General features: G+C 41.6%; 1 protein-coding gene across 2 annotated transcripts in view; it reads right to left on the reverse strand.

The window, feature by feature from the left end:
• The window catches only part of EPB41L4A (erythrocyte membrane protein band 4.1 like 4A), a 285,877-nt gene that overhangs the window by 39,124 nt on the left and 222,974 nt on the right, over nt 1-23,779 (reverse strand). Inside the window, exons 13-16 of one of the 2 annotated variants that reach the window (XM_019517261.1) lie at nt 16,082-16,172; nt 12,639-12,722; nt 5,060-5,173; nt 2,322-2,369 (exon numbers count right to left, since the gene is read on the reverse strand). In XM_019517261.1, coding sequence (XP_019372806.1) covers nt 2,322-2,369; nt 5,060-5,173; nt 12,639-12,722; nt 16,082-16,172 — 337 coding nt within the window. The remainder of the gene's footprint in view (nt 1-2,321; nt 2,370-5,059; nt 5,174-12,638; nt 12,723-16,081; nt 16,173-23,779) is intronic. The other variant, XM_019517262.1, reaches the window with a different exon arrangement.

Consider the following 23,779-nt stretch of genomic DNA (forward strand, 5'->3'; position numbering starts at 1 on the left):
TGCCTGCCACACAAGGTTTTGGATGGTCTTTGAACCATAAAAATCACATGATACCACCACAATGAGCTAAGGCAGGGAGAATGGTTAACTAAAAGGGAAAGGAGCAAGAATTAACTCAGGAAGGAAGTTCAGAGCTGGCAGGTTTGTTCAGTTGTTGCAGGATTAATATTCAACCATCCTTTTGAGCACAGTTGGGGCGGGGGGGGGCAGGGAGCAAGAAAGCTGAAGACATGAAGATAAACTAGTTACATAGAAGGTATCTTGAAATAATCTGGTACGATTATCCTGTCCAACTGTAATAATACACAGCAAACAGTACTTACTAAAAGAGACTCCCTCCCCAGCACTGGTAAATTGAAGGTTCCTTCCCCAATACTGTGATTCAAGGGTCTTCAAGACCACTTCCCATCTGAGTGTTTTACAGCTCAAAATGATCCTAGGATTCTGGATCTATTTTCCCTGCTTTGCATTCTGTCTGGCAGCTACAAAAGTGCCATTAATAATGATCATAACATGTTGGAGAACTTCAGGGGTGGCATCCTTTGCAAAAATACCATCCAGTGCATTGCAACAGACTCTGCTGTTCTTTGCTGCACCGGGTCTCACACACTGGGCTGTAGAGGCACTGGGGGAGGGCAGCAGGGAAGGAGCCCAAGCCTGAAACGGGCAGAACACAGCCCCATGCAGAGATCTTGGGGAAGCACAGATCCACCCTGCCCCCTGGGAGTACATGCAGCAGCAGGGAGTAGCCCCCCTACCCGAGCCTGCAGCAGGCAGCCCACCCCACCCACACTCTGCGCACAGACCTGTGGGGTGTGGGTCCCCCTGTCCCCGCAGGAGTACGCGCAGCAGCAGAAAGCCATCCCCACCCCCACCCATCCCCAGCTCCCAGACAAGCTGCCCGCAGCCCCGTTCCACTCCCTGCCAGGGCCCTGTGGACACGCAGTCCAGACCCAGGCCCCAAGCCCCAAGCACTACCCAGCTGGGCAGCAGCCTCAACCCCGCTCAACTCCCTCCTTCCCTACGGGGGCCTCAATTCCCCCTCCACCCCACCTTCAATTACCTGTAGGAGCTGCTCTCCATGCTGCCTGGCAGTTATGTGCATATACATGCACATGGTGCCCCCTGTCTGACCACCCTCCTCCCACTTCTTCCCAGCTCCCTTCAGGCTGGAACTCTGCCAGCCTGCAGGGGCTTGTTGCAAAACCCCTGGGTTTCTCCGGTAAAATGATAAATTTGCATTTGCTTCCAGTAAAAGGTAAAATCTGTGGTTTACTCCATTTTCCTGTGGGAAATGGAAAACCCAGATCCCTGTTCATAACCCTGAAAAAACTCCCTCACATTGTGATGGCACTAGAACAGATACTACGAGTGCCTCCTCTCCTTCATTTGTTTCAACATTCTCTCCTGTCTTTTGGCATTTCAATGACTGTTGTTAAGATGACCTGGTCTGTCCCCCACTTCCAGACAGCAAGAAAATCTAGGACCTCAGTATGGGGCTATGTGGAAGCAGAGAGCACAGCTCTAATGTGATGGCATAGCATGCAAGACTCGAGATACACAAATTTGTCACAAACTGAAACTGCAGACAAGTACACTGACTGAACACAAACATTTAACTGCAGGAAACATCCAGTCAAGACAACCCCAGAACAGCAAAGGGTACAAAAATAAACACACAAGCTCAGCTAAACGCACGCCAAAGAAATGTGACACAGCAGCACAGGGACTGCCACTGGGGGAACATTTGGATCTACGTGGGATGCATTCGCATTTACATTGTTGCATAAAAACACATCTCAAAGGTCAATCAATTCAATTTCAGAATGGATGTATTTTAATAACTGAAATAAAAACTGAGAGGCTGGATAATTCAAAAACTTGTGTTTGGGCACTTTACTCTGGAAATCTCAAGCTGATGTGAAAGACTTTCCAAATTATAGACAAGCCCTTTTGGCACAAGGTTATATGAGGTGGTATGGTAAGCTCTGGCAAGTTGTGGTTTGGTAGGTCTGCAACAGATGGCATGCTATAGAGCTTCTCAGCAGAAAAAGAATACTTATCCAATTTACTTGGGAGGAATTCAACAAGTATTGACATGTTCTACCAGAAAAAAAAACAACAACTATGAATAGTTCCAGCTGAGAGAAAATATAGACAGTTGTACAAATAAAATCTGTGATTCTCTGCTACTGGAGCTTCTGAAAATATTATAATTAAAGAGCATCATGTATGCCATAATTTCATTGGTTGTGCAACAATCTCTACCAAGATATAAAAAAAAAAGACTCCAATTTCCCTAGCCCCCAAAGTATATTTACCTTCTCCTTTGCTTTAGATCTGAATCTTCACCACTGTTTTGGGCTTTCCTATGACATAAAGATTATTAAGAAACTATATAATAAAATACCTATGGGTCACTTAATATCAACTATTAATATACAAAAGTATACTTATACCGATTCCAACAGTGACTTCAAACAGGTGTTTGCTTTAAATAGCAAAATATTGGCAAGAGTAGTTTTGCAGGTCACTGCTAAGCACAGTATGAAATTCCACTCATTAATTTCAGTGGAAGCAGTGATGAATCCTGAAAAACTAGCTTTTGGGAATCCCTCTATAGTCAGTGCAGTCAAGTCTGACATTTCCCTACCAATACCGGTAAGCAAAGCATAAACAACACAATTATTGTCTTACAAAATAGACCAAAACAAAAAGCATTAATTCCATTCAAAATGTGGGAAGACATAATTAGGTTAGTATCTATCCACTATTGTCAGTGTCCACAATCCCACGGGTGATATCTGACTTTCAAAAACAGTTCTATGCTGCTATGGCCCAAGAGAAAACTTGTTATTGGCATGGCCATCTGTCTACATGGTAGAAGAACCAGATGCAACATACTCCTCATCTCAAAAAAAATCTTCTACTACACAAATGTTATAGGCTTTTCAAGATGTACAATGCACATCTGAATTCCTTTTCTTTCCTGGGTCCTTCCGCCAGCTAAAATAGGAGACAGAGTAATGGGTAATAGGAAACATACTCCAGTTAACACAAGGCTACCTTACCAGGATATATCAATTCAGCTTTACTGACACTAGTGGACCTAGGTAGATTGACACGTGCTGAGCATCTAGAATCTGAAATGATAGCATCTAGTTTGATTATCAAGCATATTGAATTGGGGAATTTCTTTCCCCTTCTCTAGCCATTTCATGATATGTTAAAGGGCTAACACAACATAAAATCACCCTATAAGGCACATATCCAGCTGGGAAAAGGTTCTCTCATCTATAACAAGGCCCTGCTTACAAGCCCTGGTATAGAGGTTACATAAGGCCAATGTTGTCAGACACAGGCTTGCTGCATACAAGACTCCAGACCCTGGGCAGGCTCCACGGACTAAATGTGGAAAGTTCCTGTAACTCAAATGGCCACAGGCTACTGTCGAAATTATGAAGGTAGCCCCTTCAGTAGGATGGCCAACCAAAGATTTATTTATTTATTTATTTTTTACCAACAATCTGTAAACTTTTTACTGACAATCAAACTTTTTTACTGACATATGTTTTACAAAATGTAACTGTAACCCTTCTTATAGACCCTGGACAAGGGCTGGGTTCAAATTTATGGTTTAACACCAGCCATAGCATAAAAGTTTGATTGTCTGTAAAGTTTGCAGGTTATCAGTAAAAGAATTTCTTGGGTAGGCAACCTTGCCCGACTGCTGCCACCAACTTGGGTCGGACTAGATGATCTGCTCAGGTCCCTTCCGACCCTAGAAACTAGAAACTATGAAACTGTCAGGATGCCCTACTCACTCTCACACCCTGATGTCTACAACCACTCCCCACACTATAATGCCTCCCCCTTGGCTCACCCCCACTGACCCTGCTCTTCCTGTCCTTGCATGGACCCCTAAGGAATGGCCACTGCATGCCAACCTGCCACGTAGCAGTGTTACAGGCAGATGGGATGGGATGCAACAGCAACACCAGCACATGGCTGGGACTGGGGAATGAGCTATGGAAATTCCCATCAGCCACAAATCCCTAATAAAAGCTCCTTTCAGGATGCTGCTTTCTTGCTAAGACATCAGGTGGAGCTGCTGTGCTCTGCCTGTGCTTCAATACTGCCTCAAGTTGCTTTCCCATCACAGAGCTTCAGTCAAGCTCTGGTGGCTTTAGATTTTTATAAGCAGCTTAATTTTTAACGGATTTTTATGAACAGACATTTTTAGCATTGTTATTTATGGAGTGTCCACAAATTTACAGAGAGGTGGTTACCATGCTCTTTAGCTATATATGATCAGGAAAGGAAAAGGGGTCTTGACTGCATCTTCTTTTGGCTCTGTCCTTTCTGGGTATGTTTCTGCAAAGAATCTCATATTATATCACTTAATTTCACTTCTATATGTTACTCAACTGTTTATATAATTTAAAAATAGCTATATACCTCACAGCTCTATTTTTGAAGACACATACTATGATATAATAAGATTCACTAAAGACCATACTAAGGAGATTTTCCTTAAGGGCCTCATCACTTTTCTTTTTTGCCCAAAACAGTACTGATATCCTTTATAAAAGGCTGTTGTCAGTAAAATGGCTCTCTCTCTCTTCCACCCTCCCCCTCCAACCCCTGCTTCTCTACCTTCACCTCTCCCTCTCTTTCCCCCTCCCCACCTTCACAAGTGGATGAGCAACAGCAAATTATGCAAATCCTTAGATTCTGAATATTCCTTTCCACAGCAGCCAGAGTCAAGAACAGCAGCAAGGAAAGGAGTTAAGGCTTTCAAACTGCCCCCAGCCTACCCCACTGGATTCTGAGGGACAACCACAGGGCCCACATCCCAGTCTCTACATCTTCTTCATCTTTTGTAGGGAGCAACAATTATGGAATTTTGTTCACTTGTTTGTAGTATTGTTACTGGTGGCTGTTGTATCCTCAGATACTTCTCTGGCTCCATGAGCCTTTACTGAGCCCCAAAGAAAGCAGTATCACAAAAAAGATTCCTGCAGCAAGTAGAAGCTAACACGAATCTCCGTACACTTACCTTCTTCTGACTGGCTGCCCAGACTCAGTTTCACTGCCACCTGATGGGTTCCGTCGCCGAGAATAAGGAAATTTTGGTGATTTATTGCGGTCACTGGGAGAATTATACAGTCCACTGGAATCAAAACAGCAAGAATAAACAACTGACCTCAAAACTACCAAGGGATTTAACTGCCATGGCTGCATTCTACAGAAATACTGAGAAGTTAACATATTTAGATTATTTAAAATTGCTGTACTGGCAGCAATAGGAAGAATAGTAATTCTTTATACTGACAAGGTTGTTATTCAAAAGGAGTGTACATAATAGGATTTGCTCAAGCTTACACTGAGATATTATTGCTTTTCAGGAATACGTACATTATACCAAACCTTGAAAAGAAAGGACAATTATTCAGAACCATTCAGAGAATGGTAACGCAATGTTATAGAATGCTGACACTGATCCAACAGCTATGTGCAGCGAGAAAATAGAACATTATTTCCTGAACAGGCATATTTTTGTAATCTAGAACAACTAATTTAGGCCAGAGCAAAGCTTTCAAATACATATTTATTTATAATGCTAAAGAAAATAGGAGAATAAGAACGCTGTCCCCTCTACTTATGTACACATCATTTTAATTAATACAGTAGAATCTGGATTCTTCACAATTTGATTTCTTACCCCCCTGCAAAGATGATGGTTTTCAAACTAGCTAGAGTATACGTAACTGCAGCAAGCAGCTGTGCAGGACTGCTGAGGTGTTCCAGTCATTGGCTGCAGCTTTAATTTCAAAGGGCATTACTTCTCCAATCAGTTGTGTGAAAACACTGAGCTCCAGCTGAGTGGAGAAGTAATGTCTTTTGAAGGAAAACCCAGAATGATCATCTGGCAACTAAAATTAAACAGGTTGTGAACCATCTCAATACAAAATACCTGGATTCTACTGTATAAAATAAAACAAATATGCCATGGGCCTGAGAGTATTAACCTCACAGATTATAGCTTTACTGCAGAGCTAACTTAAGCTCTTATGCAAAGTGAGCCCTGGCACTGACCTCTTACTGTGCAGACAGTTCTTTAATTTGGGTTTGGAGGGACTTTGAATCTAGGTTTGCTTAACCCAACTGGGATATGGATTGGAGCCAAGGGTGTTGAACTTTGGCTATAACTCACCCACTCAGCAGCATGAATGCAGGCTGTACCCCAGGTTACATAACTTGGATGCTGACAAGTCCTCTAATGCCTCCCCACAATTTCTCAATGATATATTTTTCTTATCTTTTATCTACTTTCTCCTTTTGTACAAGAAGCTGCTCACAAATTTTTAAATACTGATTTCACATTTATGCCGCCACATTCCACAGTGCATTTTTCATTTATACTCTGCACTTGAACAGACATACCATGCAGGGAAATCCTTTATCCCAGGACACTGCTAGCTAGAAACAGACTCTCACTAAGATTCTGATGGATTACTGTTATGAGATCGATGAATTCCACAACTTGGAGACGTGTACAAAAAGCAGCACCACTAGAAGTACTTACATCTGTATTAACCCTTATCTTAGCACAGATGAATTGATCAACGAACTAAACATCTGTGGTATCCTAGGTGCAAGTAATCATGACTTGATTATATTTGTTGTGTGAAAATAGAATGCATTTCCAAGCCAATATATATAAAAGGGGGCAAACATTATAAGCCAAATCAGCTGCAAGAAAAAAAATGTTAAAAACCCCTTCAATAATGATTAGGAATTGTTTAAGAAAATTTTCCCAGATGTTCAATCCCTCAATTGAGAAAGAAAGGTTGCACACATTAAAAAAAAAACAATTTGGCCTACAGGAGAACTGAAGGTAGCTACAAAAAAAGAAAATGAAAAAAAATCCCCAGAGACGCTAGGAATTGTAGAAAATTAATAAGACAAATGATAACATTTGATAAGGGAAGCAAAAAAAGCACAAAAACAATAAGGAAGAGATTTTTAAAGTATATTAGGAATGAAAAGAATCCTAACCATGACACTGGCCTGTTACTGGCAGGAAATGGTAGAATGCAGAAATGGCAGAATTAATAATGATGCAGAAAAGGCCAAAAAACTTAATATTTCTGTTCTGTATCTGGAAACATGCCAAATAACTTAGCCTTAGCATAGGAACACTTTTTAGTACAACAGCAAGGCAGGAGGATAGAGTAGTAGCTATTAAATAAAGTTAGACATTTGAAATCAGCAAATGTGACTAACTAAGGAACACAAACTTGAAGGCACCACCTGGTCCCTGAGTTCAGCCCTTTGCTACCATACGTATGACATCATATAATCCCTTATATAACTTACCAAACTCTATCTTAAAAGTTAGGGGGGTTTTGCATCCAATATTCCTACAGAAAGGCTGTTCCAGAACCTGACTGTCCTCTGATGGTTTGGAACCTTCTTCTTACTTCCACCCTAACCTTTTTTGTGGCTAGATTATACCCATTTTTTCCTCAGGCCAAAAATTATCCTTTACCTCAAACAGTTCTTCTCCATACCTGCTATTTACTTCCTGATGTGTTTATAGGGAGCAATTATATCCCCTCTTACTCCTCCCCCACAGGCAGCATGGCCACAGCGGAGCCCTTGGGGAGTGGGGGTGGCAGATGCAGGCTGCTCGCTGTAGGCTTGGGCTCCCTGCCTTGCTGCCCTCCCCGCTGGGTCCTCTGCAGGCCAGTGGGAGGGACCTCACCATGGCAGCATGGGTGGGCAGGGGGTGCCTCGCCATGCCAGCATGGAGCTCCTAGCAGCAGCAATGAGCTTCCCCACCTGATCCTGCTCTGCTCTGCTGTGCCAGGTCCTGTCTGCTGGGCTACAGGGCCCCAGGAAGAGGGAAGCCTGCCCCACCCCACACACAAATCTGGAGGACGTATGCCTGCCCTACACCCCCTGGGAGTGCACTCAATGGCAGAGAGCCAGCTCCCCCCCACTGCCCAGATAAGCCACCCACAGCTCCATCCCACTCCCTGCTGGAGCCCTGCGGCCATGCACAGTCCTGGGCCCCAAGCCCCATGCACTGCTTAGGCTGGGCAGCAGCCCCAGCCTCAACACCCATACCAGCCCTGCCCAGCTCCCTCCCTCCTTATGGGGGTCTGAATCCCTCCTTACCCCGCACCAGACTTACCTTCAGGAGCTGCTCTCCAGGCTGCCTGGCAGTCATGTCCATGTGTGAGCGCGCACATACACATGGAGCCCCCTGCCTCACTGCCCTCCACCTGTTCCACCCAGTCCCTTGCAGGCTAGAACTCTGCCAGCCTGCAGAGAGCTCTTTGCAAAAGTGGAAAATCCACGTGTTTCCGTTAAAATGAAAAATCCGCATTTTTCTCAATTAAAGGGAAAATCCAAGGGGGGGCTTCCGTTTTTTCATGGGAAACAGAAAACCTGGACCCCGATGATAATAATTTCAGTTTTCTTTGCAATTCCCTTCTTAATGCAGGTTTCCCTCGCTTTGTGTGTGTTCTGTATGTGCGAATTCACTCTTATGCGATGACCCTTTTTATACCAAAAGTACATTATATGCAAGGTAAATTCACTTATGCAACTGGTGCAGTGGAAGCCGGCAGTCAGCTGCTTTGTGCAGTGCATTGTGGGAGTGGTGCGCACCAAAATATAGTCTCCTATGTGGATCTGTGCTCCTTGCTTGTTGTCTGCGACACGTATTTCTGTAGTTGCCATCCCCATTATGATAGTGCCCTGTGCTTGTGTGTACTGTCTGCTGTTGGTGAGTACTAAAATTGTCTTGTAAAAGTGGTAGAAATGGGTCTAGGGGTCAGTACAGTTGAAGTCTTGGAATGTATCCCTATTTGTTACATTTGTGAAGTGGGTTTCTTTTATACAACTTCAAGTTATGTGCTGTTTTCCAGAATGCATGTACAGCGAGGGAAACCTGTAATCCCTAAAGTTTTGTTTACCTTTTTGACGGTTGCCTGAGTAGTGAGCTGATGTTTTTAGTGAATCATTCACAATGGCTCCCAAATCTCTTTCCTGTGTAGTAACAGCTAACAGGACTCATCCTAGCATAGGTACAGTTTGGGTTATTTTTTCCAGATGCATCACTTTACACTTATCTACACTGAATATCATCTGCCATTTAGTTTCCCATTTGCGACCTCGTGCCAGATCCTTCCATAGTCCCTCACAGTCTGCCTTGGTCTTTATTATTTTGGATACTTCGTGACATATGCAAATTTGGCCACCTCACTACTCAACCCCCGGCTGAGATCATTTCTGAATATGTTAAACAGCGTTGGTCCCAACACAGATCCCTGGGTGCCACACAGTTTACTTGTCTGCACCCTGAAAACTGACTGCTTATACTCACTCTTTGCTTTCTATGTTTAAACTAATTTCTAATCCATATTCCCTGTAATCCCATGACTACCTAATTTACTTAAGACCCTCTGATAGGAGACCATGTCAAAGGCTTTTTGGAAGTTCAAATATACTATTTCAACTAGACCACCTTGATCCACCTGCTTATCGATACCGTCAAAGATCTCTAATAGGTTGGTGAGGCATGATTTCCCTTTGACTAATCTGTGTTGATTCCTCCCCAGTAAATCATGTTCATCTATGTTTTGAAAAAAAATATTTTTTTAATGATCATTTCTACCAGTTTTCCAGGAACAGAAGTTAGACTCACTGGCCTGTATTTCCCTGGGTCCCCTCTAGACCCTTTTTTATATCGGAATCATATTGGCAGCCCTCCAGTCCTCTGGTACAGAGCTTGTTTTTAGTAATAGGTTACATATCGTTTAAGAGTTTAGCAATTTCTGATCTAAGCTCCTTCAAGACCCTAGAGTGAATGCCACCAGGTCCTGATGATTTTCTACTGTTTAGTTTATCAGTTTTCTCTATGACCACATTTACTGTAACCTCAATTTGGGTCAGCTCCACTGACCTGTCCCTAGAGAGGAGTGGATCTGGTGAGGGAATATCCCCAATAACTTCCACAGTGAAGACAAACCCCTCATACATTTCCTGAAGGTGGCATTTATCAGGTAGGAATTCTGAACCAACTACTGGTCATTCCAGGCCTACGTGGGATTTGTAGGACAAAGTAAGTTTACCCTACTCTTTGCTTGTGGTTCTGCTTCAGAATCACCAGTCAGAATGGAAGAGAGATTCTAATGCTCTTTAAACTTGCACCATTAGTCTCCATACTGCCCTAGCTGCATCATCTCCTCTATGAGACTCGCCATTACCTTCACAGGGCACTGCTGAAATGCCCACCAAAAGATCTACTTTGTATTTGCCCACTGTTCCCAAAATAAGGATGTATTAATGTCAACAGATAGAAAAGATCCAGGTTTAGCTAAAACTATTTAAAGACCACAGGCACCAATATGAAGCAAATGCTGAACTAGAAGTGCTTTGTTTTACTGAGTTGATGAGCTAAGAATACACAGGAAAAATCAGAAGAGTTCTCCCACAATACACTGCAAAATGATTCAGAGAAACACGGATTCATATATTGCTAAAAACCGTAGATATGCACCCAGAAATCATAGCATTTAACCTTGGTCAGTACAATTAGGGCAGCGCGAAGCTTCAGCCACTGATTCGATTCAGCAGAGATTTGGCCTGATTCGGTGGCCACATCTCCAAATCCAAATCGAGTCAGGAGACCCTTTAATCTCTCTGAATCAAATCAGAACCCTCCGAATCAATTTGGAGAGATTGGATGATTTGGACATAGACACAGCTTTCTGTGTTTTTTCTACATACCTCAAGGTACCAGGTGGCTCGTGAATGCTGAGATGGTTGGGCAGATGGAGCGTCCTATGGGAACACGGGGGGTGGGTGGTTCCCAAGAACACTTGGCGGCAGACCCCGAAGTGGACCAGAAGCAGTTCTGGTCCACTTCCAGATCTGCCATGGAGCGCGTGGGAGACTCCCTTCACCCCCCCGGCTTGGCGACTGGTGCCTCCTGGGTCTGGGGGGTGCACCTGGGGTCCCCCTGCAGCCAATCGCTGAGCCGGGGGGGCATGGGGAGGGGTTCTATTAGAAACTGTGCAAATCTATATGCAGTATATAGGCTGTATATTTATTAAAGTTTTTACCATAATTTGGGGTGGAAAGAGTTATATTCAGTATTTTCATTTCTTGGCTGCTAAAATTACAAGCTTGCATCTATCCCAAGGACAATATTAACAGCGAAACAGTAGTATGACAGCCTGTAGCAGGTCCCAGCCTCCAAGGGCAGCTGTGATGCCCCTTGGTGGCCCCTTAAGCCCTACCCTACACTCCAGATCTTTGGGGTACCTTCCCTTCTTCTGCACCAGGCACGCCTTGATGTAATTATTCTTCATATAAAAGGGAGGCCGCCCCCAGGTCCTTAAGTGAACCCAGTCTGACTCAACCTTGCCCCTGGGATGCTGAGCTGTGGCCCTCCTAGCCTCACTAGTATCCCAGGACACCAGTCACCTTATGGGCTATTCATGGCCTCCATTCACCCCTATAGCCAGGGCCATACCTTGCAGATGTTATTCTAGATCCACACACCAGTTTGTACGGGCTTCAGTCCACTGGTTACTCTCACTGTCAACTGCCAGCTTAGGCCCACTTCTTCTGGCCCAGATTCTGCGTCTCAGCCTGGTCTGGCCTTTGGCCCACCTCGTTCTGCTTGGGCTCTTGGCCTTTGGCCTTCACTGTTTCAGCCTTTGGCCCACCTCACTCTTTTGGGGCTGAAACTCTGGCCCTCTCAGCTACAGCCTGTCCCTTTCTTCCTGCTGGGGCTCACACCCTGGCTCTCTTAGCCGGAGCCTGCCCTTGATAGGGACAAAAACGTGGAGTACCTCCCAGGAATCTCTGCATGGCCTCCTGCCCTCCCCTCCAGCCACTATCTAGTCCTCCAGGTTATCAAAGTAGAACAAAATTGCAAGCAATCACTTTAAACTGAAACAAAGTTCCCCCTCTGTGTCATCATACCACTCCAAGCCCCCTCCCCACTCTCTGGCTCTCTCAGCCCTGGGAGTACCTGACATGACTTGTAGCTCCCACTTACCACCAGCCTGAACTGGAAGGAGCTCCTCCTACAGCTAACCCCTGTTTAGCTGCCACTAATCCCGCTTTCTGCTTCAGTTTCTCTCAAAGTAACAGGAGCCCCAGCCCCCGTTACATAGCCTAATAACATTTTCTCTATTAGAGATGACAAAATCATATTTTTATCTCAAATTACATATGAACATTCTACTAATAATGTTAAGGCTGGCTTCAACATGATTCTTGTTTCTTCTGCCAAAGTGCAATTTGCTAAACAGGAAGAAAATATATATGACTGAAAAATAAATGCATATGCTTTGTAATCTAAGCTTATAAATGATCATAGTGCTATTCTAAAACCTCTTGCTATATATCAAAGGACTAATCAACACAATTCACAGCATTAAAAATATTCAAATGGAACCAGGGACATTTGTGGAAATGTCTAGTAATACGCCTCATCTGACTCATCGGTTTGTTATGACCCTGCTACTCATAAAAGTATTATATTAACTTCCTTCAAATATTCACCCAAGCAAAATCTTGTGCCATTGCACAAGATTCAAAAACCTTACCTCTGGAGGCCATTTTCCTCCCATGGTGCACTGGTTTTACTTCTTTGGGTTTCTGAACTATTTTCATTTTTCACCTTTTTAAAGCTACAAGCAAGCAAAGATGAATTAAAATTTAAAAAATATATTTTTTAATATTATTTTTTCCTATAGTTCGATTATCAGTCATATGAGGGACATGCAAGCACAGAAGTAGCACTCCCTAGCTTAAAGCCATTTCCTCTCCATGCTAAAGAATCTCTCCAAGATATACCATGTTTGGAAGGTAAAAAGAGTACTTGAAAAACCAGCTATGCAATATCACTCCTGACACTTCTGGAAGCAATGTTCCAAAACAGCCAGAAACTGGAAAACTGGACTCACAAAGAGGTAGTGGTATATGTAAGCAACCTCCTTCCCCACCTATATAGAGAGTAGAAGCCATGTCCTAAAATGTCTGAATCATTTCAGGAGCATTCCTTCTCTCTTTCAAATTCATCTTTTTCTGCTCCCAGTTTTTAACATCTTGAACTTCAGTCAAGGAAATAAAGGGTAAGGATCCCAAGACAGTCAATTAATGTCATTCCAAGTGTTAGTCTGTGGTATCTGAATGGACACTGTTCTCTATTCAGTGGCTGCTCCTATTTTCCCTGCTGCTCTCCTAGCCCTTTTCTGCAACTACAAACACTGATTTGGACTGAATATTCACATTAGTTGACAGTAAGCTCCTGAACAAGTATTACTGGTATAGCATTGCACTACAAACATAAGCGGTTTCAAAGGACAAGTTAAATATCAACAAAGGCTGTCAGAGAGGCTTACTTGCAGAGGAAAAACAAAAGCCAGCATTCTTCACTCAGAGAGTGAGGGATGTCACCTGCATGACATATTCAGTTTTATGAAGGGAATTTGCCTATTTAACTTGTTAATCCAATTTTAACCTCTGCTTCCTGTTACTTCAGGTTATCAAGTTAATCATTTAATTCTCATATAACATAAAAACTACAAAGCTAGCAGAAAAAAAATCTAAATTAGGTTACTTGAACATGTGAATCAATTTTTCTTGATACTTCACCGATTAGGCAATCAAGCTCAAATGCATGCAATAAATCTATTTTCACCCTGAAACATGTTTGTTACAAGTTGTGCAAGTAAATGTGGCAAACAGGCTCTGTCCTGAATTGAGAGCTCCCCTTTTTGGCATAGCATAACAATTACACAATGAAGTGATTCTCAGAATGGCATTAGGTCTGAAGAAATTTTAAATGCATGTCCAATATGGCTTAGAGAGAGAGAGAGAGAGAGAGAGAGAGAGAAATAATCCTGGGGAGGTGAATTAACTGTATTAGATTCCCAAGACATTACTCATTCAGAGCAGACACACATTTTACCTCTGGAGTGGTAGAGCATGGCAGCTCTTCAGATACTGGCATTATCTTCAGGAATGCAGTTGCAAAAGGGATTGAGTTTACTCAGTATCTTTGAAAAGCCAAGGACTTAAATTTCACAGGAGATTACTGTTTTCTCTGGCTTACCTTGAATTTACACCATTTATGCAGAGGTGACCAACTACCTATTTGAACAGTCAAGAAGATGATAAGCTACGAAGAAGACTCAGCTCAGAAGAGTGGTTACAAGATTCTTTATAAGCATTCTCAGAGAGCACTACTGGAATTAATAGGGAGGGAAGACAGCAGTAGCCGGCAACCTTTACAAGCTGTGGGCCAGAACAACCTGGCTTTGGTCCAATTCAGGCTGGGTGGCTTCAGCAGCACAACAGCAGCAGGGGGCTTTTGCTGGACCCACACTGGGGCCTGGCAGTTGGGAGCTGACCCTGAATTGCCACCACTTCTCCCCAGACCTCTAAAATCACCCCCCAGTCCCTGCCTTCCAGCTGCAATGCAAGCACAGATGGAAGTTGCACAGTCCTGGTGCAGCTCCCCACCGGGTACATCTACACTGCAGCTGGAGGAAAGAGGGGTAGGGAGAAGGCAGTGGAATGGGCACAGCTAGAAGCTGCCTGTCACCGGCAGAGGGCCCTCACTGTCCAGCTCCAATGCAGGCACAGGCATGGACACAGGCAAAGCCCTCCAGCTCTATGCGTCAGATCCAACAGCTCCACAGGCCAGAAGCAGCCTGAAGATCATATGTTGCTCACCCCTGGAACAGACTGCCGAACTGAAAATGCTTCAGAGACAAGGTGTGTTGCCTGTCTGATGCACTAAGTTTAGTGCAGGTAGAAAGTATTTTTCAAATGTAGGCACAGAGAGGAAGACCATCAAGTAACTTTATGAATATTGTATTTAATTCTACAGGTGGAGACATTTCTTAATATCTTTTCTACAAATGGAACAAGTCTCTACACAGAGAAGTGCCACGAATAAAGAAACATATCAAACTTCAAAATATGCAGCATGCATGGAAAAGCAGATAGCATCCTTGAAGTTGCTTTAACCTCATTTTTTTAATTTGCTATGATTAGCCTTGCTTAAAAAACATGTATCAACAGGAATCTGCCAATTAAATGTTTTAGGCTATTTCAATTTTATTATATTTGAAGTTTGGTTCTTTTCCTCTTAAATATGCCTGTTGGCTGGAGATACTTATTTCAGTTCTGAAAGTCAAACAGAATAGCTCACATTAAATTCAGTGGAGCTTTGGCAACTGACACCATTTGAGCACCTGGCCCAACAAATTAATACACTGTGCTTGATGTTACTCCTAGGTTTTCAGGATGTGCAGTGGCATGAAGTTGGTGGGAACTGCAACAACTGAGAGTGATACTACTAGATTGCCTAAAATGGGCAGGAGAGGGAAAGGCTATGTCTGCCTTTTCTCCTGCCCAAAAGCATAGCTGAACAGCCCTGTACCCCAGGCAGCCCAGACACAAGGGACAGCACTGACTGCCACTGCTGATTGCAATGGAATGATTAGCTGCCGCTTCTGTGGCGATTATTTTTGTGCCACCCGCCCTCAAAGGCAGCACTCCTAGCTAGTGCCCTGGTTACTCCCCACCGTCCTCCAGCTACACTACTGCTTCTGCCACCCACTAACCAAAAAGATGTCTCTAAATGGAAGGAAAAGGTAGGACACACATTTCATCCTGTCAGAGGATTTTCTGTGACCACTCTTCCTTTGCAATCTTGACAGAGTTGTGCCTGCCTCCCAAAGTTTCTATGGAAGCAGCAGAATGGCACACCAACCCTGATACAACAAGAACTTCCATGTCACAATCTGGTCTTTTATGCTGATATCAGGACCTAATGTTTTTCTAAACAGGATGCTCTAGTTTAACAAAACAGTAATGAATTATTGGGTGAAATTTTATGTCTTGTGTTATTAGGTGAAACTAGATAATCATCAAGATCTTCTTTAACCTGTGAATATTTAATATACTTTGTTCTTCTATCTGAAATTGGGAGTGCTTCTTTAAGCCAAAGGAAAGCTTTTGGTCTACCTACACTTACCTTTTTACTGGAGAAGGTGCAATAATTTTGGTGGTTCCTTCATTTTCCCCATTTTCCATATTTGCTGTAATCTGGTTTATGCTGTTGGATTCTGGAAAAATATATTTTTTAAATCCTTTAAGGTGCTCTCTTATACATTTTGATATATTTGGCTATATCACAAGACCTTATACAGGCTTACTGAATGCATATGGCATTGTTATGGTATTGTGAAATACAACAATACAGAATTCCCACATGCTCATTCCCAAATTCTGGTACAGCGAACACTTGCTAGTCATTCACTGGGATCAGCTAGGCAGTGTCAACTCCATACACTTATTTCCAATCTAAGTATGTGAAAAGAAAGCTAAACACGTATTACGTTCTTTCACAATATTAGCTTTCTACTAGCACTTCTTGAAGTTCCTAGAGGAAGATTACCATATGCCTTTGAATGAGACACACTTCTTAAAAACAAATATTTCTAAAAATGGCCCTCATCTTAAATTTGAGTTAGAGAGAGAGTTTCCCCTTCCCCTACTATTTAGTAAAAACTTAGCTAAGATAAAATTAAGTACATGACAACTTATTAGTGCAAGGGCATCAAACTCACTCCTCCCTTTCCCTCCCTCTCCCCCTCCATGACTGATCTGAAGGCTGCTCCAGCAAGTCTGCAAATCATGCATGCAGCATGGAACCTGGAGTGGCTGGAATGGGCACCACGTGCAATACAGTCTGGCAGAGCAGCAGCTTTGCTGCACGAGACCTTCCCTGGCAGGACTGAGACTGTCACATATGGTGCCTGCTCCAGCCAGTCCAGGACCCGCATTGTTTGCAGCACCTGCGAGTTCTGCATGTAACAGAGGTCCCAGACCAGCTGGAGCAGGCCAGGTGGGAGCTGCGTGTCCCAGAGCAGGTGCTACATGTGGTGCAGAACAGCTAGAACCAACTGGAGCAGCTGCTAGATCAGATACACTGGAGGATGAGAAGAGGGAAGGAAGGGCATGGGAAGGGGGTCATGGGCCAAATGTGGCCTTCAGCCTGGCCTTGTGCCACAGGCGCAGACCTTGCCCTGTATGCGTCTGAGCAGACTCAAAGGCAGCACCAGGGGACAGATGGTGGAGCTCCACAGGCCGGATCCAGCCCACAGGCTGTACCTTTGACACCCCTGTATTAACTGTACTGAATACTGGGAGAAACTATGCACACCATTCTGAAGAGTTGGACAGGACCAGTATGCATAAGCAGAGCAGTATATTATATTAACTTATACAACATTGAGAAAAGACTTAATATAATGAATATTAAACACTTTCTATTATGGTAATCGCACTGAACAGTTCATTAGTTTTGTTTTGGACAAAGGGCTTATTTATCCTACAATGCTTTCATGGGCCAGATCTTGCTCATCACCTATGATAACTAAATTTGAATAACTGCTGCATTACATACATCTTTAATGCTTTCTACTTTTCCTTAGAGTTTCCTGCAGAACTAGAACAACAGTACAAACATCTATGATAGAGTATATCTGATATGAAAGAATAGAAAAAGTGTTCAAGCAAAACCCAACTGTTATTATTTAACTGTACTATTGGTGTTTCAATATCAGGACTACAGGCACCTTAGCGTTTTTGCACATAGACCTCATTTATTCCTGGTTGCTCACCTGTTGTCCCAAAAAAGTTACTGCCAGCATTCCCTGAACTTTTCTAACAGAGTTTACTTACATATGTGCTTTGATTTGCTTACGGTTATTTCCATGAAGTCATTTTTTCAATGGAATATAAGTACACTATTAGATTTTACAATCTTTACTTTTAAATAATTTCTGGAGCCTGACAGAATCATTAAGTCTGTTTTATCAATTAAACTACTTCCCTTGATATCAGAATGTAGTGTTTGTATTTCAATCTATTAAAGAGGAGAGGTGTTCATGAGATCAAATGACAAATATCTTTCACGGAAGTTCATGCACTGTCTGCATAATCATAGAAATCAAGGGCTGAAAGAGACCTCAAAAGATCGTCAAATCTAACCCTCTTGCCTTGGGCAGGAATTATATTAATACATATTGCAATGGATGGATTTTTGTATGTGTATATTTTTAAAATATTGAAAATAATTAAAACAGTCTAGATACTCTTGGGAATAATACTATTTTAAATAGGAACTATCTGTTAAATAAAAACATTAACATTAATTATTGTTCCAAGCCAGTCATCTCCTGCCTTTATTTCCATACTCCATATATATAAAATACAAAATTGGCCAAATTGGTATTCTGTTAAAACGTGTAAATATTTTACAGTTTTCAGAGTGCAAATCTATGACAAGTAAAATTTTACAGCTTTTATGAGCGGCAATAATAAAGCAACTACATAGCCAAAACTGAAAACTACGGTACATTTTTTAGAGTCAGAATCTAGAATAGATACCTTTTTAAACAAGCTTTGGCACTGATATTTACTCAACCAGAATGCATTTCTCAGAATTAAGGATTTTTTCTGTAACGTGCAACTCTGAATTATAAACAGAATATTTAGACCAGTGTAACTCCATTCCCTCATTTACATAAATGAAGGGAAAAGTGGGCTTTTTACAGCTAGGTATTCATCCAAATTGAGGAGTATTCTGTTTTATGAGTCTAGGCTTAGTGGTTACTCATATACAAATATTAAAATATTTCTTACATCAATCATTATTTCAGAGAATCACCCTCCATAAGACTGAAGTATCTGCTATTATCAGGGAATTCAAATGAAGTGGCCCTGGGATCCATACATATGGTAGCTAACTTTTATGCTTTTATTTCAAGTGCCATGACCTTCGTTGTCTTTCCCAAAGTCTAAGCTTTTACAGATATGCAGTTATGTGAGCATCTCAGAATTCATTTGGGGAAGAAAAGTTTCTAGTTCTCAACATTTCAAAGAAAACCTTAAAAAATATAATGCAAATCTGTGAAGGTTCAAACACAAGTAAAAGGAACTCAGAATTTATTTTCTGAAATGTCATTATTGTAACCTAATCTCATAAACAGAACAGACTTTTAATGCATGCAATTGATCATTCTGAAAGAAAATACATTAATGTTTGAATAAGATGTAGCCTGCAGTTTAATGGTAGACATCTGCGATCTTATGCAGGCTTCTCAGGTCAGAGACTATGTTAGCCTCTGCCCCGTTCCAGGCCAGGCAAAGAGTGCTACTTCCATGTAAACATTAGCAGGCTAATTTTCCAAATTGTTCCTAAATCAGAACAGCAGCATTTTAAACCCATTTTGCACCACTGAAATCATCAATACAAGGTATAAGGCAGTCATGAATCAGGTTCTAAAATCATTTACAGGAAGCTGAGCATTTTCAATTATTGAGTAAAACCCCACTCTTTGGGTGGCGGTAGGTGAGATCATAAAAATATTTTCCAAGAGAGAACACCCTTCAGGAACTTTCATAATGGATCATTCAACCAAAAGGCCAACTAACCTTTTCATCAAGCAGTCTAGTATCCAGCAGTTGCAAGCTGCACCAAATGCCATTCCTATCACAATAGAATGCTACAGAACAATGAGAGGTCCTGAACACTGCTGCAGTGGTTAAGTTTATGAGTCATAACTGAAATGAAATTTAGTTGTAACCCTTTCCTAGCTAAACTGAAAAAGAAAGCCAATAACTGTGCAAAGCAATCAGTAATTCATACCCCAGCCTTATGCCTTCTAAGAAAATTCTCAAAAATGAACATCAATTTAGAAAACTAACCTGGCCTGCTTGGTGCCAACCATCCAGAGAGCCTTAGGATAAATGTCAATTGATTTTTGTAAGAGTGCTTTCTATGGAGAAAACATAGTTGTGCAATACTGAGATTAAGCAGAAAACAAGTAGGCTTCTCTCTTTTTTTAAATTGGGGTCAGTAATTGACATCTGTATCAACACCAGTATGGCTCCAGATTCCATACAAGAATTCTACTAGAAAATCTACCTGGTAAACAAAAAGACCACCAGTTGGATGGAAATATTAACTGTAGTGGTTAAACGTGGCCCATTTATTTCTGTAAAACCCCATGATGTATTTTTATAGGAAATGTTATTTTTAAAAAATCAACACCAAGGCTTTGATTTTGACCTCAATGACAGTTGCATAAGGCAGAGCTACTCTAGTGAAGACAAAAGCAATAAAAAGGCATGAAACCAGCGCAACGCAAGATCAGAAAATCAAGGTTTCTAAATTTAGCTCATAGTCCAGTCCATAGATTAAAAGCATCTAAAGTGTTTAGGGCACCCAAACCTCCTGATGTGCCTTGACTAATAGGTTTTCCATGTTATTCAATGAAACAGTTAAAATACAAAGCTAAAAAGCCTTTGGTTGTTCACTGTAATAAAATAAAAACATATTAAATCGCATGCACATTAAGCTTCCTTGGATAACTTTTCTCTAATACCAGGAAGACTGACATATGTAATGTTTGAAGGAAGGGCCACTTCACCATATACGAGTTTAAATCAGGTTCCTTGGAAGATAGTCTGCGAGACTGAAGCCAAACTGTCCATCCTATCAATGGAGCCAGATGATTTTTAATGAATATTTCATGAGTTCGGCTGAAGTTTCTTTATGCTCACTATGCCCTCACCTCCAGTCCCTATTTTAAGCCCCATTTAGTAAGCTGATAAGAATAAATTTTCCCAACATTATTCTCTCGGCATCTGTTCCAAATACAATTCACAGTTCAGCTTTTACTTACTGTGTTATTTGATTTACAACCATATTACAATAGTCCAGTATGACAAGGCAGCACTAAGAGCAACTCAGAGCTGCAAAAGATAGCTAACCCCTTTGTTAAAGTAGTAGAAGCAAAAAATGAGAGGGAAAAAGATGCGCTATATTTAATGTTTTTGTATAATTAGTAACAACAGCCACCAAGGGACAAAAACAGAAACACAGGTACAGGAAAACTGAAATGAGTGAAACAGTAGGGGTATTAAGTTTGACACCCCTGTTCTCAAGCTTACCTTGTGCCCCAGGCCAAATCCAGACTGCAGGGCTTCTTGCAGACCAAATCCAGCCCAGGGTATGGGGTAGTGGCCACCACAGTGGTAGCCACAACAGCAGGCACTGCAGTAGCAGCCGCTGCGGCAGCAGTGGGGCAAGTGGCTGTATCCCAAGCAGGCACTTCCTGTGGTGGTGAGCAAGTGACAGCAGGCCAGGTGGCTGCAGGGCAACAAATGGGCTACACCATACAGCCCACCCTCATCCCCTGCTGCCAATGGCCACATCCACTAGGGTCCTTGATTCTGCAGCAGGCTGTGCCCCCAAATTTTATGGCTCACTGGTAATCTAGTGGCCTGGATGGAGTAGCTCCACAGGTCAAAGCCAGCCTGTGGGCTATATGTTAGACAGCCCTGATCTAAATTATATTTATATATAGACTGGAGAGTGCATCGTCTCTAACTATGGATCTTCAGACTTAAGCTCTTCATTCACTCATTACTCTCCCAAGCACAGTAGCAGTGATCTTTTGCAAGCAGAACTGAGCCCTGAAGTGACCTAAGTGAACTAAGCTGAGTTCAGAAAGGAAAGTATTTTTGTAACTGCTTATACAGATATTAATAGCATTAAAAGGTGAGATATTGAGCTAGAAGGAGGAAAGAAGGAAATTACTTGCTACACCGGTTAAGAACTGTGTGAAGAAAATCACTTGCATTTTTTTGTAGACAACTATTGTCTCTTATAAAAAGATAAAACAAAAGTTATCAGCCCCACTAGGCTGCTAACATAAAAGACACTTGGAACAAAACACTTAAAAACATATAATTCATGAAGAGACAGAATCCAACTATACTACACCTAAAAAAATACTGCAGTATTATGAATGACTAGCTATGCTGACTACCACTGACAGAATTCACACTTTCCTAAAAAAAGATGTATTTTAATAAACTATGTCACATTAATCCCTCAGACATATTACTAAGGGAAAGCTTAAAGTATCTTATAAGACTACGTCACACTGTTAAGTTCATAGTTTCATAGTTTCATCTCCTAAATCAGAATTATTTTGTAGGATTTAAAGTCTACTGTGGGTTCATATTTTTAACAAATGATGCATAAAATGAATTAAGTGAGGCAGAATGGATTTACTGGGCTAATTGGGCTCCATACTGTTGCACCCAAGAAAGATCAATGGAAACCGTGGTGATTTGTACCAGTAAGCACAGCCTGTCACATAAGGTATCAAATTTTACTCTAGCATGAAGTGCATAAACATTAACCTGTAATCTGAAAACCTTTTTGTAACAGAAAAAGGGGGCTAACTTTGTGCATCACTACACATGCTCATATACAAGATTAAGAAAAAAAAACAGCAAGGAAGTTACAAGTGTAGGACAGCCTGTCAGGGGAACATATGTCACTGATTCTTAACTAGGCTTTCCTGAGTTTTTTACAACAGAAAAATTGATCTGTTATTTTTCTGTATTAAAAAAAACAACTGGAAACTAAGAGCTGGCATTTTCTAAGGGGTGCCATGAGCCTATGGAGGGGTGCTTTGAGTCTAAAAAAGTTAAGCACCATTGATTTATGCCTTTCTTTTACAAAGCTTCTTGCCCTCTGGTGAATGACATGGCTCTCTCCCCTTTACCCAGATGATATGTGGCATATGCATCATTTATTCACTTTTGTAAACTGTCCTTTCAAAGAAGGCATGCCCACCACCAGGAAGTGAATGCATATGTGGAATGTTTACGTGATTTCTATTGAGTACACAAATTAAATTAAACAAAAAAAATTCAAATCAATGAATAAAAAAGAAGCTATAAAGACAGGCATTTATAAAGTAAATGGGACAACAGATTTTATACTTAAATTTGGAAGATACAAAATTTTATAAATGCATAAGCAAGATGGATCTTCATTCCTTGGGGAATCTTGCATATCATTGTATTGGCAAACAAGAACAGAAAGGTCTCAGTTTTCCAATATTCAGACAAATTACATTAATTATCAGCAAGAACAGTTTGTCTGCTACCGAAGCAATAAATAAAGGAAGACACTCCAGTGCCTATTTTGAACAATTCTTTTTTTTTTTTTTTTAAACAAAACCAGGGATCTGTGTGGCAGATGACAAACTCACCCCTTAAATAGTCATATTTTTCCTGCAAAACCGAAGAAAAGAAAGATGGGAGATTTTCAGCAGAAGCACTGAATAGTAAAGTTGAACATATGTCTACCAAATCATGTCAGAATTCTGCTTATGTTTGCAAAATACACAACTACCTTTAAGACCAAACTACTCTCAAAATGGCTTGTAAGTATATACATCTCTGCAGGAAAACAGAAATGTGCAACAATCCACAAGAAAAGCAATGCCTCTCTGCAGGTGTCTAGCTCAAACAAGCAGAAATCCTAAATTACATTTTTTGAGAACAGTAATTCAGTTCCACCTCTCCTGAGGGCTGACTATATATAGCAGGTGGAGAGCATAGCACACAAGAAGTAATGCTATAGCTAAATACACATTTTTTGTTTAGAATTAAAAAAAAAATTGAGACCTGCAACTAGCATGGACCATTCCTGGGTCCATGCAGCTACCTTCTGCATCCCATTTTAGGAGCCTACAAGCCATAGAACCTGAGGATGGTCAGGAAAGCCCATTATAAAAAGTTACCTGTGGGGGCACATTTCTCACAAGAAAACCACTCTCTCTCCGATCTCTCGGTCCTG

This window comes from Gavialis gangeticus, unplaced genomic scaffold (genome assembly GCF_001723915.1).
Source record: "Gavialis gangeticus isolate Ggan-Ray unplaced genomic scaffold, GavGan_comp1, whole genome shotgun sequence".
In the NCBI taxonomy this organism is placed as follows: Eukaryota; Metazoa; Chordata; order Crocodylia; family Gavialidae; genus Gavialis; species Gavialis gangeticus.